We start from the raw sequence: 18,789 nt of genomic DNA on the forward strand, positions 1-18,789 counted from the left end.
TCCTTGAATTTCCTACTTGTTGGGTTATTGGGCCCATTTTAAGGCCCAGTTTTGATGATCCGAACCGTTTACATTTGAAGATTTGTTGAGTATATCATACCTCTAAAAAATCAAGTTGATCAGATATCAGAAAGTATGTGTTCGGAAAACTGTTTATTAAGGTTGCATTTAGTAGAGTTTTATAAATATGATTTGAGAATAGAGTTGTATTTTGAGTTTGTGAGTTTTGAAATTATGATTTGAGTGTGAAAATTTTGTTTGGTGAATGAGTTTTGAAAAAGAGTTTTGAATTGAGTGGAGAATTTTTGATGTGACATATAATATTTGATACAAACACTTATAACTCATAACCAAACACACAACTTAAAATTCTATTAAAACTCATAATTTTTTTTAAAAAATTCAGAAAATATGTTTTATTGAATATATAAAAATCAACATGTGTCAATCGCAAAAAAAATCAAAAAATATGTTCAAATCAACTTTTGGAACTAACGTTTCAGAGCGGTACCAAACACAGCCTAAATTTAAAAAAAAATGATTTTTAGTTTAATAATTCGAACACATGCTTTTCGATATCTGATCAACTTGATTTTTTTATAAGTATTATCTACTCAACAAATCTTTAAATGTGAACGGCTCAGATTATCAAAATTGGGCTTAAAAGTGGACCCAATGGCCTAGCAAGTAGGAAGTCAAGTAGGAAAGTTAATGAGGGGATCCTAATTCTCCCACATATATGTATGAAAATAATTTATTTGTGGATTCATTGAACTGACGTGGCAACTCTTGATTGGCTGTTCGTAAACCAGAAAGTTTATCGAGTAGTTGTGTATAACTTAGGGATTATTTGAAAAATGTTAGATTAATATACTTTTTAACTTTTTACAAAAAAATATAAAACATAAATTAAAATTGAAGTGATATAATAAAAAAAAATGATATGACTGAAATAAAAAATAATATAACTCACAAAATAAGTATATCTTATCCTCTTGACTAAATTAGTCAATCTAAAAATGAGAAAGATACTTTTGTGTATACTTTGGAAGGCATTTTGTTTCAGGAGCAGTTACCCCCTAGTTTTAGATCAGATTGAGGGTGCCTTTGGGTTTGTAGGGGTCTATTACGGATTTCGTTTCGTTAATTCAAATCGTTTGTAGAACTCGTTGAATACTATATGTCTGTAAAAAATTACGTTGATCAGAAATCGATAGCTATCTTATCGGTTCAGTTTTCTGTCAACCGTTAATTTGTTCACCGTCCATCTTTTTATACAAAACTGATTTAATCATATAACTATCGATATTTAATCAACGTAATTTTTTACAAATTTATAGTACTCGACAATTTTTACACAATAAACAATTTAAATTATTGAAACGAAACTCGTAACGGACTCTCACGAATCCAACAATATCCTCCGATCCTAGATCAACTTGAGGGAAGCCGCTCCCTTCTGTTTCTAACCTTAAAGTTGCTCTAAAACGTCCCCTCCACGGGCCGCACTTTTTGGTGGAGGCTGCGCTCGGTTTCTTGCTATTCGCGAACCCCCTCCCTTCTCGTGTCTTCATTCGACACAAGTCAAGTCGCACAAGGCGGCCGCTCTCTCTTTTCTCTCTCTAAATACATAGACATACATACATAATTGTGTGTTAATCGGACTTGGAAGAGTGAAGAAGAAGATGGCCGTGGAGGTGGTGGAGATTCTGAAGCCTCGCAATGACAAGAGAGAGTATAGACGAATCGTCCTCCAAAACTCCCTCCAAGTCCTCCTCATCAGCGATCCTGAAACTGATAAGGTTTTTCAATTCCTTCATTCCTTTTCATTCTACGGCTTTCTCTCTTCCACTTTACTTTGATTTGCTTTGCTTTGCTTCAATTTGATTGATGATGCCCATGCCCTTAGGGTTTACTTATTTCACATTTGATTCTTCTTCTTCTTCTTCTTCAGTGTGCTGCTTCCATGAATGTTGCTATTGGTTCTTTTAGCGATCCCGTTGGTCTTGAAGGCCTCGCGCATTTCCTCGGTGAAAATAATTTAGTCTTACTCTATTTTACAAACAAACTATGTGTTTTGATATTTGGCTTTGCTTACTTTGATCTCAATTGTTGTAGAGCACATGTTGTTTTATGCAAGTGAGAAATATCCATTGGAAGATAGTTACTCAAAGTACATTACTGAGGTACTACTGCACTTGTTTTACTTAGTATGTCGATCTCGTGTTACATACATAATGGCTATTGTTTTTTCTAGGCCAAATTTTACTTTACACTTGTCGTTTGGGCCATACGGTTTACCAGTCAGTTTCGGTCTGATGATTTTTTTTGGGGTGAATATGGTCGGATGATAATTCCTTCAACAATTGAGTTTTATCCTTTGTAACTTGTGCACATAAACACAAATATACAGATCTGAGAGGGAAAGAGTAACCAGATTAACATTGCCTACTACGGAAGATTGAGACTATCTACTAGTTGTTAATGGCTCAATAGAATTTGAAAAGAGGAGACCCATTGCCACATGAGCACATATATACAAATCTAATAGAGAGAGGTAGGAAAGCACCATCACCGACTGTGGAAAGAGGATATTCGTCAGTGAGGCTCATCGATAGTAGTAATCGCCGACTATGGAAAGAAGAAACTTCTTGCCGGTAGTGAAACCTTATTGTGAAAAATGAAGGGGCGAGGGGTAATCGGAAATCTGAGAGGAAGAGGGAATGCTCCATTCTTCTGTACATAAATAAACCAAAACGATATATTAATCTTATGTTGGAATGTTTTGTATGTATGTATGATGATCATCATGATTATATGTGTAGGTGTATGTGGACTTTTCTTCTGATTTGAAATTTGAGAATTGTTAAAGGCACTGACACTTTTTTGAGCAGTGTACCCTTTTTTGAACCTATGTTATTATAGGTACAGACTATGGGAGCAGACCAGCAGATCCTATATCATCATTATATCTACGTATATAGGTTAGCATTTATTGGTTACCTCTATTCTCGGTCAGTTCAGATTGGTCGGTCTTTGTACGAAGAGAATTGCCAGTCGATTGTAAAATTGGTCTTTTCTGTATAATGAAATCAACCCCACCCGTGTATGACTCTTGAAACCGTCCAAATTCATTGGTTGAGGTTGAGTTGGATGGGTTTTTCAGGTAAATCAGTTTCCTGAACACCCCTAGTTAAATTACAAAAAACAGTATAGTGTAGATCCACACACCTCTTCCATGTATATTGCCAAAATACAACTGAGACACATGGAGAGTTCTAACAATTAAATACAATTATATTGAGCTATTACAATCATATTCTTTGAGTTTCATTGTGGTTCCTCTGCTCTTGGGCATTACTTGGTCCATCAATGCAAGACAATTATCACCATTAATAACAAGAGAGCATAGGCCTCTTTGATTCCTTTCCGGTCACCTCTTAAATGCACATCCTGCATAAATAATTATAATGACCATTACATTAATTCAATCAACGTTTCTAATATAATGGGAGTAAACTATGATAGATTAACTACACATAAATAAAGATAATAATTTAATATTAAAATAACATGTGCATTTATGCACCAATTGTATTCTTTTTCGTCGGTGCACCTCCCTTTGGTGGCTCAAGTGGCTCGTTTCCTTTTACAATCCACTATTAGCAATCGAATGAGGCTCAAGTGCGTGTGGATATTTACAGAGGATTAGGAGGGCTGGCATGGTAGAGAGATTATGGTGGCAGGTGGGGAAGGGGACAGAGTAGTTGGGGTTGTGGTTATCTATACATATGTGTATGTATATATACAGAGGTTTATTTTAGAAGGCGGGTGGGAAAGGGACAGGGAAATGGCAATGGCAATGGCGACTGACTGTGACGGTTTGATATACATAATATATGTAAATGTATATATAGAGGTTTATTTTACAAGAAATGAAGAAGATAGTGTATGTAAGTGTATATATATATATTTATTTTAGAAGAGATGAAGAAGATGAGAGTATTTATGTAAATTTACAAGTTTCTTCAATAGGTGTTAGATGTGCTTTTTGTTCTACAAAATATTGAAGTTATGTACTTATTTTCAAATTATAAGGGCAATGTGCACATGGCCCAAACCACGAGGGGGCTTTAATTCTCCATTGTATCGAGGTGATGTGATGCAATTTTTGTTTGTAACTAAATACATTAAACCTAGTTGAGCAAGAAATTGTCCACCCAACTTTTTGGGGAAATGATGCTTGAAAATAACTCAAATTAAACAATAGGAGGCGAGAAATAAATTTGGAATTCTCATATTAAACCTAGGATAAATTTACAAATATTGACTGTCTTTGACCTAAGTAAAACTTAGACGGAGGGCTATGAGAAATTGAGGAAAACAAGTGAGAGATTATGATTTGTGATTGATGGCGAGAAAGAATTGGTGCACCAATTTGAATAACAAGGAAAGCAAGAAGTTGAAAAAATATATTCCTGAACAATTCAGATGACAATAAGTAGCAAGTAAGAACAAAGTATACTTGCCAGAATGACTACTAAAAGGAGAACTTTTAAGCCTTTTTTGACACTCAGTCAATGTGATATATGTGAAAAATCGATTTGATATAGCCCCGATGCGGACCCAATGCAGTGGTTTGACTGCTGGATGGCAATATAGTAATTATGTGTTCTGTCCAAGATTGGTAGATTTGCTGCGGAAGGCCCATGTTCGATTTGAAATGGCCCAAGGAGTAAAACTCATTGCTTTGCCACAATCTTAGACTGGTATTTCGGTATATTCCATTTGTTAGGACTCCAAATTAGTGATTTTAGCGTTTTGGGAAAGATTTGTTTTGATTTTGACTTTTGCTAGAAAATTTCAATTTCAATGCTATTTGTTTTGGCACATCTCTTTTCCTTTGTACTAATCCAAATTTAAGCTTACGTCAATAATTTTATTTTATTTTATTATTATTATTTTATTTAGGTGTGATTAACAAGCAATTTCCCCAATTAGTTGTTTGCTAATACTATTAGGATTTTTGTTTCATTATATATAGGGTTGTAAGCCTTAGGGCCATGGCTCTAAATCATGGTATCAAGGCACGTAATGGTAACGGTAATGGTCGCAGTGTAATGGTATTGGAAGTATTAAGCGATTCGTATTGGAAATGGAGTGACGCATGTATGAATTTTGAAATCATCTACAAACTCGCTAAAACTCAATGACACGTGTATTTGCTCTATGTTCATCTTGCATATTTTAATCAATATTGAGACTGTTATAGAGTCTTGTGTATCCGTTACACAGTCTTGTGTAGAACTCAACCCCAAAAGTTAGCTCTTGAGTTGAGGGTGCTCTCATGCTTATATGCTTTAATATTAATTTAGTACTTGGGCGATGTGGGACTTCGTTTCACACTCTCCCTCATGTCCAGCGTGCTCCATCGATAGTACTTGCGACGTACAGGCCAGTGACACGCACCCTACCCATCTTTGAGTACTTTGGCTGCGATACTATGTTACTCGATCTTGGGTAGAACTCAACCCCCAAATGCTAGCTCTTGAGGTGAGGGTGCCCTACTGCTTATATGCTTTAATATTACTTCAGTACTTAGGAGATGTGGGACGTCGCTCCACACCCTCCCTCACGTCCAGCGTGCTCACTCGGCAGCACTTGAGATGTGCATGCCAGGGATACACACCCTACCCATCCCAGGCTCTGGTACCAACTTACACGGTCTTGGGTAACTCAACCTCAAAAGCTAGTTATTGAGGTGATGGAGCCCTCATGCTTACATGCTTTAATATTACTATAGTACTTGGTCGATGTGGGACTTTGCTTCACAGTGACTTCTAAAATTATGTTTTGGTGATTGTATGGAATAGATAAATTTTAATCAAGTGACATCAATTACTTGTTACCAAAATTTAAAAAAAAAAAAAAAAATTTTGATCTTCACACAAGCAATATTTTTAGTTTTGTCACATAAAAACCCTTATTTCAATACTAATTCCACATTAAATAGAGTGATGAGAGAAGGCCGAACCAATCGTTATAAATAAGCCCTATGCTCTCAATCCCACATTGGTCAACTAGCATGGCATTTGGTATCCCACTAGCTATGAAGCACGGGTGCGGGTGCGGGTGTGGGTGCGGATACGGATACGGATACGGATACTGGTACGAGTGCGATATGGGTATGCCAATACGGCAATATCTAAAAAAATAGGATATTGGTACGGCTGATGTACATTTATAAATTTTTTATTTTATTTTATAATTTATAGTTTGAGATTCAATATACAAATCAAAGTTTAATACCAAAATTAAAAAGAGAAATTACAAAACTAAAAGAGAAATCATAGTTCAACAATGCTAATACCAAAACAAAGTTTATAAGCTATTTTAATAACCATTAAATAGGAGAAATTACAAAACAAAGTTTCATCCAAAAAGTAAATTGAGCAAAATTTAAAAACTTGAAGTTTTAATTTTCACTTCCATCAACTTCAGCATTGAATAATATATCTTTCATTTCTGGCATATCAAATAAGGGATTTACAATTTCACGTAAATAAGAACTCTCTAATAAATTAAACGTATCCCTACTAATTTCTCATAATTTGGTGTACTCCCGATGTACCCATGAAGTACCCATGGAGTACCCAATTGTCAAAAAATATATCAAAAGTATCCGGTATGTATTTCGAGTACCAAGTACGCATGCAGTCCTATTGGTATGAGTACCAGTACCCGGTACGAGTACGGTAATATTTTCGGAGTACCCATGCTTCATAGCCCACTAGTTTTAAATAAGCCTCGTTAGATTCTTTCAAATTGCACAATCAATTGGCTATTTGATCGCGTGGCTGGATAGTTTTGGTTGGTTCAGTTTTCTTAAAATTTAAGTACTCAAAACTTTTGGTTAACAAACTAGACCAGTTTACTTAAGAATCGTGTCAAAAATCCAATTCAGGCCGCTTTATATTGCGAATCGATCGATTCACATTCGAGTTTTGTTAACACCATTATACTGGTGAGTATTTGAACTAAGATATCAAAAATTGGTACAAATCGACTGACACAAGATGAATTGGTCGATGTTTGAAACCTTGCTTAGGGCTAATCAGTTTTGAGTAATCTATACTATCTGTCTATACTATTATATAAAATGTACAAGTCATTTGGTGTGAACACTTAGTTAGGCTTTTTGATTTTCCGAAATGGCCACCAAAGTTGATGAGCTTGAAAACTGCCATGTGAAAACATCAAACTGATTAAAAACTTTAGAACTCCACAAATATGGACGATTTTGATTTATCTTTTTTATTTATAAACTATAGATCTTTGCACGTGCATTGCGTGTGCACACATTGCTAGTAATACAAAATCCATAGTCGTCACTACCCTTTTTGTTCCTATTTTTTTGGTATTCTCAAATCAACAGAATTATAGAAGAGTTGTAGTGATTTCGTGGTTACGTACACGTTTCCGCTACATCACTTGTATGTTACTCTAACTCGTCACTTTTGGTGAAGTACCCATGTCGACATGACACGACATGGGTATGGGTATGGAATTCGGCCGGGAAACGACAGTAAGAAAATGGATACGACATATGGCAGTAAGAAGAAAGATGGCATACCTACGATTAGAGCTACGAAAATGGAGATTAGGGCTGCGATCGCGTTTCATCTCAAGCTGCGATCTTCATTTTCTTTGATCTTCCTTTTCTCTCACTCGATTTTGTGCTCTCGTGCTCTCTCTCTCTCCACTTTGCTATCTCTCTCTTTTTGACTGTGGATGGTGTTGCGCATGGCAGTGGTTGCGGCAGTGGGGCGGTGACTGTGGTGGCTCTATGGGAGCACATCAGAAGAGAGGGGCAATGGAGTGAATTAAGGGTTTGGTACTTTTTGTATGAAGAGAAAAATGGTATTTATGTGGTTGTGCAAGTATTTGATCTGTGGTTAAATGGTTATTTAATTATTCTTGGGTCCCACCACTTTGATTCATTATTGGAGTGATGTTTAGTGTTATGGCAATTCAAATATGGGCTACATTACATGGACTCGGGTGCGGGTATCAGTTGTGGGTGCGTATTTAGGGGCTAGACACTTCAAAACTAAAAATTAAGGATACAATCCAAATTTGGATACAAATACGGGGATATGTCAAATAGTTATTTTTAAAATATATTTATTATATGAAGATGAGTTAAAAAAAGTTCAGAAATAATAGATTCTGGGAAAAAAAGAAAAAAGGAAAAAGAAATAACTACTAAAAATAATATTAGGCATAAAATAAATTATATTATATATGATAAAATAAATAATTTTTTATTTTAGGCATAAAAATTATATTATTTATGATATATTATATATGATAAAAATTATAATTTATAAATTATATTATATATTATTTATGATAAATTATAGGGAGAATTACATCTTAGTGGGACGATGTTTTTTTTTTTTTTTTTAATTTTTTTATATACAAACATGGAGGGGTGCAACCACAACATTTCACTTGCACCCCATCACTAAATCACTTGCACCCCACATATTTTTGTAATTTTTTTTCTTATTCCCATTTTGCTGTAGTTGCTCCTAAATTATATTGTATGTGTTATATATGATAAATTATTTATTTAGGGTGAGAGAAGAGGAGATTGAGAGTGAGAGGTGAGCGGTGAGAGAAGAAAATAGATCAAAGAGAGAGACAAGAGAGAGATGAAGAGGAGATCGAGATTGAGAGAAGAGAGACGAAAACAATTGAGAGACGAAGACAATTGTAGCCTAAGATGTAGATTGAAGCCGTAATTGTAGGTATGCCGCTGTATTCATTTTCTCTATGCCGTATCTCGGCTGGATTCTATACCTGTACTTGTGTTGTGTTGTGCCGACATGGTTATTTCACCAAAATTGTCGAGTCTGTGTAACGTAGAATATGGGTGATTTGTGGGTGGGGGTGTGGTGTGGTGAAAAGAAATTATTTGGTGTGGTTCTTTTGATTTGAGGAGAAATTTTAATAGAACTGCCATGTTATCAGAAAAATACATAATATTGTATTAGAAAAATACATAATATTTTTTTTGACACATCCATGCTTAGCCGTATCCATGTACCCATGTCTAATTTTTGAGTACTTTTTAGGCTTACCCGTGTATACCTCATTTAGAGATTTGCTGAGTCTGACCTCTAGATACATACTCGCACCCGACACTCGTACCTAAGTCCATGTAACGTAACCCTTATAAATGTGAGCCAACAAATTGAAAAGATGATGGGAAGCTATGTTACACGGACTTGGATGCGGGTATCGGATACGGTTATGTGTCTAAGCGTTAGATTTGCCTATTCTTGAAAAGTGAGGGTATGGGGACTCGGCTAAAAAGTGTCCAAAAAATAGATATGAATACGGGGATGCGACACTATATATTAATAGGATATTCTATATTGTATACTAACTATATAATCTATGCACCATGATCAATACCCAAATAATTAAAGTCTAAAAAAATTGTATAACTACAAAAATGTTTTAATCTTATTTATTTGTAAACGGTCAAAAGATTATATAATAAATGTTTTAGAAAATAAATATTGATATTTTTATAAAGAATAAATAATATCAATAACCAAGCTATAAACCAAATCAAACCAAGCCTTAAGTCTCATCAAATGGGGTCAGCTACATGAATCCTACTTCTCCACTTGACTCTATCAACGACCATTTGGTTAATCAAATTAAGGAAATTGGTACTAATATCTAATTTATAATATAATTATATAATAAATGTTTTAGAAACAAAATATATTTTGTTAAAATTGTTAAAAAGAAGAGAGAGAGAGAGAGAGGACAAGAGAGAGATCGAGCGGGAGAGAAGAAGACAGAGATCAAGATCAATAGTGAGGATGAGAGATCAGGATTGCAATCAACACCTCGCATCAGATTTGATTCTCTCGCAATAGCTCCTCGCATCAGATACCATTGTAAGTTTCTTAACAATCCTTCTTCGCTCTTCTCGTCTCTCATGTTAGTCGTATCCAAGAAAACCATGCTGAGTTTGACACAGATCTCACAGCCGCACCCATGTCGTGTCGTGTCGACACATATACTCTGCCCTAAACAAGCGAGCCCATGCACCACAGATGGGAAGAGGAAGAGATGATGACAAATTGAAGGAAAATGAGGACAAGGATGACAAGAGGAAGTGAGTCTCAAAATCATGTCAAAGCCTCCGTAGTGGGTGTGGAGATTGGTTTTGTGGAGGAAAAGCTACAACCTGAAGAAGATGAATGGAAATAAGGGGCACCTTGAGTAAACTAAATGCAAATGTTAGGTAAGAGACGGTAGAAAGTTCAAAAAAATCAAGTAACAATGCTAATTTGAAATATAGAAAGAAAATCTGTTGCAAGCTTGCAATAATTTAACTTGTGAAGCCCCCCCCCCCCCCCAAAAAAAAAAAAAAAAAAAAAAAATTAGAGCAAGGAGAGATATAGAAAGAGATACTTCAAACTTAGAAAAAAAAAAAAGAAGGGGAAGAAGGAGATGAAGTATAGAGTAATGTAGGGATTTTATAATGGGTGTCAAAAAGGGGCAGGAGGCAATCAATTTTTTTGATGAAGATACTACGTTGGAATGTGAGGGTTTGTGGTCTAGAAGGAAAAGAGGTGTCATTAAGGAGGTCTTAAGAAACCACCAGCTGGATATTGTAGTGGATATTGTAATGTTGCAAGAGTCAAAGGTTGAGGAATGCAATGGGAATTTTATTAATAGTGTGTGGGGGATCAAGGTTTAGGAAATGGGCGTCTCTTCTGTCATGTGGCAGGTCTGGGCGGATTTTGATCTTATGGGATGAGAGAGTAGTCTCCGAGTGTGACAATTTTGGGGGAATTTTCTTTGTCCATTAGATTTAGGAATCTTGATGATATAGAGTAGGGGTTGATTGGGGTTTATGGCCTTTATAGACCCTAGTAGAAGAGGGGATGTTGGGAGGATTTTGGGGGAATTTTCTTTATCCATGAGATTTAGGAATCTTATAATGAGTGGTGGTTGACTTGGGTCTTTTGATTCTTTTATAAGGGAGTGTGGTCTTGTTGACCCTCTGTTTAATGCCAGATTCACAAGGTCAAATCGTTTGGAAAATAGGACATGTAGATTGGATCAATTTTTCTTCTCATTGGAGTGGGTGGAGTTGTTTCCAAATGTGAGATGACACTTCCGATGTTAGTTTCTAATCGTTGTCCTATTGTTATTGAGAGTTGTCCTTTTAAGTGGGCCCATCACTTTTTAGATTTGAGAATGTGACTAGAGCATCACCCATTTCAAGGTACCTTTATAGAATGGTGGAACAGTAGTAGTTTCCAAGGATGGGGAAGGTTTTAAGTTTATGAAAAAGTTGAAGATGATGAAGGAGAAAGTGAAGGAATGGAAAGTGAAGGAATGGAACATGGAGGTCTTTGGAGATCTACAAAGATCTAAAGGAGACAAAAAGAGAAATCAATCGCAGAATTAAAGAGGTGGATGCAATTGAAGCTAGTGATGGCTTGGATAGAGCTTTGAGGGAGGAAAGGGTGGAGTTAAAAATGAAGTTTGAGGAGTTGATTTTTAGAGAGAAGATTTTTTGGGCACAGAAGGCAAAATTAAAATGGTTAAAGGAGGGGGACAACAACTTAGTTTTTTCACTAGATTGCTGATGGGAAGAGGCAAAAGAAGTTTATCAAAAGATTAGAGATTGAACAATGCATGTTTGCGGATAATGAGGATCATATTACTAGCGAAAATTTTAAATTTTACTCTAATTTGTATTCGGTTAGGGGGGTTTGTGAGGACAGGGATTGAAGGTATTGAGCGGTCACCTATTGAAGAGGTAGATGCAAGGTGGCTTGAGAGACCATTCAATGAGATGGAGATTAGAGAGGCTATTTTTGAGTGTGACAAAGATAAAGCCCCAGGGCTGGATGGGTTTTGTATGGCAATTTTTCAGGATTGTTGGGAGGTGGTGAAGAGGGACTTGATGGATGTCTTTGCAGAATTCCATGTGAAAGGAGCAGTTGATTTGTGCACAAATGTATCTTTCATTTGCTTAGTACCTAAAAAAGAGAATTTAGTCGAGATTAGCAACTTTAGGCCCATTTGTTTGGCTATATCTCTGTACAAGATTTTGGGGAAGGTGCTATCGACAATATTAAGGGAAATTTTGGGTTCTACCATTTCTCCGGCAGGGAGCCTTCATGAAGGACGTTAGATCTTATATATTGCATTGGTGCCAAATGAATTGGTTGAAGAATATAAAGGTTTGAGGGTCTAATTTTCGAGGTCGATTTTGAAAAAGTGTATGATCATGTTGATTAGCAGTTTTTGAATGTCGTTTTGGGGGAAAAAAGGCTTTAGGGTGAGGTGGAGGAAATGGATTCAGGGGCGTTTGTCTATGTACAATATGTCTGTTTTAGTTAATGGCAAGCCTGGGAGATCTTTTAGGGCGCTAAGTGTCTTAGGAAGGGAGACCCAATGTCCCCGTTTTTGTATATATTGGTTACAGATGTGTTGGGGAGGTTGGTTGACTGGGCTAGGAGATAGGTTTGGTTGATGGATTTATGGTTGGAACTTGGAAGGGTTGGATTTGTGTGTCTCACCTTCAATATGTTGATGACACTATGTTTTTTCCTTCAAGGGAGGAGAATAATGTCTTCTTTCTTTGTTGAAAATTTTAAAGATTCTTTTAGGGCTTAAAGTTAATTTGAATAAAAGTAGTGTTGTGTGCATTAACATGGTGCAAAATAAAATTCAAAGATTGGTGGAAATGTTAGGATGTCCTATGGAAAGTCTTCCCTTCAAGTATTTGGGGCTTCCATTAGGGTGTAATTCTAGGAATGAATCCTTTTGGGTTCTGGTTATGGAAAAGATTGGTAAGAGGTTGGAGGGGTGGAGGCGTTCTTTGTGACCAAAGGGGACCAAAGGGGGGTTTTGGGGTTGGGGGGGGGGGGGGGGGAGGGTGACATACACTTTGTTATTGGCAGTTTTGCAGGGGATCCTATTATACATTTTGTCTCTTTTTAAGGTATCAGTTAGGATTGCAAAGAAGATTGAAAAATTGATGAGGGATTTTTTTTGGGGAATGGATGATGGCAAGAAGGACCATTTGGTCAATTGGGAGCGAGTCTCACTTCTTAAGGAGAAAGGGGGCTAGCCATTGGAAACATTGTGGCTAGGAACATTGCCTTTCTCGGTAAGTGGTTATGGAGATTCCCTATTGAACTTGATTCATTATGGCATTCCATTATTAAGAACAAATATGGGGTTCAAGTTAATGGTAAAGATGCTCAACTGCATAGAAGGGGTAATGGTTGGTCTCCTTGGAAATCTATCTCTCATATTCTTACACTTCGGTTGAGGTTTCTTTCTTTGAGGGTGGGTTATGGGGTTGATGTCTGCTTTGGGAGGATGTTTGGGTGGGAGATTCTTCCTTTGATGTGGCCTTCTCGCATTTATAGAGTGGCTCGGTCTAATAATTCCTCCGTCTCTTCTATGGCTTGTTCTTTGGTAACACACTGATTTCTTGGAACTTCAATTTTTTTAGGAATCTTAATAATAGAGAAACTTGTGAGATAACCTCTTTGCTATCCTGCATTGATCGTTTTTCTTTGAATCTAAATATGAGTGACAAAAGGGTTTGGTTCATCCACTCTTCGAGTGACTTTACATGTAAGTCCTTTTTTTGGCAAAATCATTGATAAGTCGGGTATGCCTTTCTTCTCCCCCACAAGAAAATCTGGAAATCTTTTGTGCCTCTAAAGGTGACGTTTTTTATGTGGCCATTGGCTCATGGAAGCATTTTGACAAATGATACCTTTCAAAAGAGAAGACCCAATTGCTACCTTTGTCCTTAATGGTGCACTATGTGCAAGGATAGTGAGGAATTGCTGAATCAACTTTTCTTGCATTGTCCTGTGGCGTTGAGTTTGTGGCAAAGACTCTTTTGTTTGGTGGAGGTGTTGTGGGTGTGGGTTTTAGTTTTCACATGCTCTTAATCGATTTTCAGGGTTTTGGAGAATAAGAGGGCAAAAATGTTGTGGCTTTGTGTGGTTTATGCTAGCTTTTGGGTCATTTGGTTGGAAAGAAATGCAAGGATTTTTGAAGATAAATTTGGGGATTTGGATTCTATGTGGGAGAAAGTTTGTAGCTTGGCATCCTTTTGGGCTTTGGTGGCCCCCCTTTTCGAGGGGTTCCACTCTTTTTGATCTCTAGGGATTGGTTGGCACTGTGTGACAATTAGTTTCTTGTATTTGTTTGTTTGTTTGGTCCGACTTTTTTTCACTTTTCTAAGCGTGTTCTTTGATGACTCTTTTTCCTCTGTATTCTCTCTCTCTTTAATAATATATCATTTGTTGCTGATTAAAAAAAATAAAATAATGGACTCCTTGCTTTATAAGTGAACAAACCAATTTTTAATGTGCCTATTGACAACAAACTCGAAATGGTAGTGGTCTTAAAAGTCCTATATATGTATAATATGCTAACTGAGGATCATTCTAATTTTTTTTTTCTTCATGAAATAGTCAGAACTAGCTGGCCCATCACTAAAAAATTTGTAGAGGTATTTATTAAACCATTGGATTTGGATGTTGTAATCAGGGTCTTTGGGGCTTAGTCTGGTAAAAGAAGAGAAGAATAGACACATGACACAAGTTGAGGAAAAATATGAAAAAAGAGGAAAAACTGATAGTCTTGGACATGGATGAGGTTGAGGAAGAAGAGAGGAAAAGGAAGAGAGAGGGCAACTGTTTGAGCACCAAAACTACTTATATAGAATAAGGTATTAACAGTTCGGGGAAAAACTTTCAGGTTTGTAACAAAACCCAAGAATTAGAGTGCAAAGATTTGAGCACCAGTATTACTTACAGAAAATTCAACGAGCAGATGAAAACAATTATAGAGCAAAATCCAACAACTAGAAATGCATTACATCTTGTTGCAGATTGACGGTGTGATCAAAATGAAGAAAACAAGAGAGAGAGGACTCTTGGACATGGCTGTAGGTGAGAAATAGAAGTAGAAAACCAACAGATTTCATTTTTCTCTTTTCTCTTTTGGTTTTGGAGATGTTGGTAACTAACTTGGGGTGTCGGGTAGGCTCCTTGCTAGCATCCTATTTGGGGTTGCCACTTGGCTGCCCCTTCAAGAGCAAAGCAGTGTCAGATGTAGTAGTGGAAATGTTTGAGAAGAGGCTGGTAATATGGAAGTGGCAACATCTTTATAAGGGTGACAATCTTACTTTGATTAAAAACATGATGTCAAGGTTGCCAACATACTTCGAGGTTGTTTGGGATGACCTAAATAAGTGTACTTTTTGTCTTTTTACGAAAAGATGTGCAGAAAAGTAGAGAGGTGATGTGATGGAAAAAAGATAAAAAAGATAAAAAGATGGATTATTTGAGGTATGCCAAACTTAGCCTCATTTCTTATTTTCACAATTTGTCTCAGTGGCAAAGAGGCTAGAGAAAATAATTAGAGATTTTCTTTGGGGTCCTTGGGGAGAAATTCTAGTGTCAACTAGTAGGTTGGGTGGAGGCTTGCTTGTGGAGAAAGGGGGTTGGAATTCATAAGCTAGAGTTGTTTATTAAGGCCCTTGGTCACCTATTTTTTGAAGACCTTTGAAAGATTGAGAAATGAAGTCTATTGGAGATTTTCTTGGGGTGCTTTAGGACAATTGTATTAGAGAAGGGGTGGAGGATGAGTTGGTTTAAGAGAAAGGCTAAGAATGAATTGTTCTTAGTCCTTTTATCGAAAGCTTGTTGATGGAGGGGATCTTGAGAAGCTATATTGATGACAAATAACTTGAGAAGAGCGGGCAAATTTTGTGTAATAGGGGGGAAACTATCGATGATCTCTGTCATTGTTAAGCAGTAAGGGTGATGTAGGGGTATGGTCTATGTTACATGGACTTGTCAGTTTAGGGTAAAGTATCCGTGTTGACATGACACAACATGAGTGCGAGTGTGAGATCTGTGTTGAACTCGGCATGGTTTTCGCAAACACAGCTGACATGAGAGAAGAGTGAAGAAGGATTGTTGAGAAACTTCAATCTTTCATTCTCACTTGCGATTGTGGTTTGTCTTCTTCTCTCTGTTGATCATCTCTCTCTCTCTCTTTCTTGATCTTCCTCTCGTTCTCTCTGCCTTTCAATCTTCTCTTGATCTTGTTCTCTCTCTTCTCACTGCTCGTTCTCTCTCTCTCTCTCTCTCTCTCTCACACACACACACACATTTGTAATATATATATGTCAATTAAAACTAAAAAATAGTTTATATACATAAATTAAAAATATTTTTATTAAATATTTTATTTCTTATTTGTATGATATGTGAGACCTACAAAATATCATAATGTCAATAAAAAATAAAATACTAAGTATTTCTAGTACTACTTGTACAAATAACGTATATACATTCTATTTTTTAATTTTATATTGTGATTTTTTTATATCTATGTACAAAATAAATACAAAAATTATTGTATTTATATAGAATTTATTTCTATTTGTGTCTTCTACAATAGAATTCAATGGTAATAAAGAAAAATTATTATATTTATATACAAAATAAATACAAAAATATTTTTTTACTTGGGGCTGATTTGGGAACATAAAAAAATAGTAATAAAGTCAAAAAATTTAAAATGCTATTAATATTTTATGTGTCGTGTCCCTGTATCCATATCTATTTTTTGGGCTCTTTTTTGCCCAGTCCAGTACCCTCACTTTTTAGGAATAGGTGAATTTGACACTTAGACACATACCTATATCGGACACCCTCACCTGAGTCCATGTAACATAGGGGTGTGGTATTCATGGCTTTTGGGGTAGAGTGGGTGATTCCTTATATAGTACTATATGGACACAGGGGTATGGTATTCTCTACTAAGCCTTATCTTCACTTAAGAAGCATAGATACGGACACAACATGTATACAACATGACAATTTTTAAAAAATGCTGGACGACACGTGTGAGAGACAAACACAAAATATAGAGTTTTATATATTTATTATATATGTAAATTTATCATTCACAAATTATAAAAAAATGCAGTATAGCAATAAAACTAATTTCTCTATATTCTACATTGTTTTTCTTTTAGCATTGTATCGTAATTTGTTTTGTTCAAATTTATAATTACTTTCATGTGTGTCTAAGTGAAAGACAGGTGTGTCTTCCAGTTGTCTGAAGCATGTTGAGGTTTGTCACACTTTAATTTTCGAAAGATTAAGTATACATAATCTAATTAGCCTAAGCGTGATATTTACTTCAAAAACCTCTTTCAATCTCCTTAACATTTCACAAATAATTTTATTAGCATTTAAAATGTCAACCAATTTGTCTCGTAAAATGTGTCATTTATAGATTTTATCATCATTTTACAAACTAACCTTATTATGCCCCTTTGAAATGTAATTGAGAGTTGACTGCCAAAAGAGTTACAATTTTTGATAAAATAGTCTAGTCTAGTGAGGACCGACATAAATTTGCATTGGGAAACATGACCAATCTCTCTGTTTTTTTGAAAAGATTGATAACATCGTTCCCAACTGAAATGCAATGAAATAGAATGACATACAGGGATTTAAATACGTAAAGTAAATGTACAAAATAAGGGTTTAATTAAATATTACAGACCTTAGATTAATTAATAGTTAATACCATAAAAAGGCATGCAGGCCTAATTAACCTAAGGTCTCTATTATGTCAAAAGTGTGTGGCACTCATCTCAAGGGTGTTGGCTCCCGTCAGTATCTGTCATGTAAGGGGTGAGCAACAGACTAGCTTAACCATAAATCTCTACAACTAAATGTATATATGATGTACCGGATTACAAATGAATTAATTATGCCAACTATTGAGTTATTAATTTTCTTCTTATTTAACCCATTTCAAAACTTTACTTAATTAACTTACCCAAGTTCAAATTAAGTAACAATAATATTATTAGAAGGAAAATTTATCATAACTAATACGATACACAAAATGGAAATAACAAGTGAAAATCAATTAATATCCAATAAACATAATACATACATGTGGTCTATGTACACAAGCTCTATTGCCCCATCAAGCTTACCAGACCAAATAGGGCCTATCGGCCTATTATGGGCTCATAGCCAAAATAATCAAAACCAACCATCTGGTTTTGGGGGCCCAATGCCCAAAATCTATGACCTAAGTATTGACAAGACAAACCCATTACCTTCCAACACTTCTCCTTTTTCTCTTTTCAATTTCTCATTAAATTTATTATTTCAAAATCTCATACTTAGTTAACTTTTCCAAAATGCTCATATGGCTAAAATTGCTAAGTTGCTCTAAAGGTCCAATTTTTATCATTTCACCCCTAAATTCTAGTACACAATAGTCATGAAACCATTCAAATAACATACATTTAATCATGTAGGCATAAAATAATAACAAAACTAATTAAATCAACAAAGCTAGTAAGCTCAACATTTTTTTGGGTAATTAGTAAGCTCAACATACTTTAAAATTTCAAGAAAAATACCAAACTAAATTCAAATATTGTCATATTTTAAATCTAACTATATTTAATACTAAGCTATCTACATAACTCATTTCCCCCAAATTTCTCAACACTTTAATATTTTGTCATTTTCTCAAAGTGAGCAAATATACCAATATGTATATCAATGTTCATCAAATTTATCTTAACCCCAAGGGGTTGGCCTGGTGGCAAGGTATTAGGGGTGTGCTCCTTCTAAGGTTCAGGAATCGAAATCTCTTATATGCTAA

General features: G+C 35.6%; 1 protein-coding gene across 1 annotated transcript in view; it reads left to right on the top strand.

The window, feature by feature from the left end:
• The first annotated feature begins 1,411 nt into the window (after window positions 1-1,411).
• The window catches only part of LOC114318147 (insulin-degrading enzyme-like 1, peroxisomal), an 83,876-nt gene continuing 66,498 nt past the window's right edge, over window positions 1,412-18,789 (top strand). Inside the window, exons 1-3 of the mRNA XM_028265007.2 lie at window positions 1,412-1,802; window positions 1,955-2,030; window positions 2,119-2,186. Of these exons, the coding sequence (XP_028120808.2) occupies window positions 1,686-1,802; window positions 1,955-2,030; window positions 2,119-2,186 (261 nt within the window). The 5' untranslated portion in view covers window positions 1,412-1,685. The remainder of the gene's footprint in view (window positions 1,803-1,954; window positions 2,031-2,118; window positions 2,187-18,789) is intronic.

The sequence above is a fragment of the Camellia sinensis genome, chromosome 12, assembly GCF_055761805.1.
Source record: "Camellia sinensis isolate YWXY chromosome 12, ASM5576180v1, whole genome shotgun sequence".
In the NCBI taxonomy this organism is placed as follows: domain Eukaryota; kingdom Viridiplantae; phylum Streptophyta; class Magnoliopsida; order Ericales; family Theaceae; genus Camellia; species Camellia sinensis.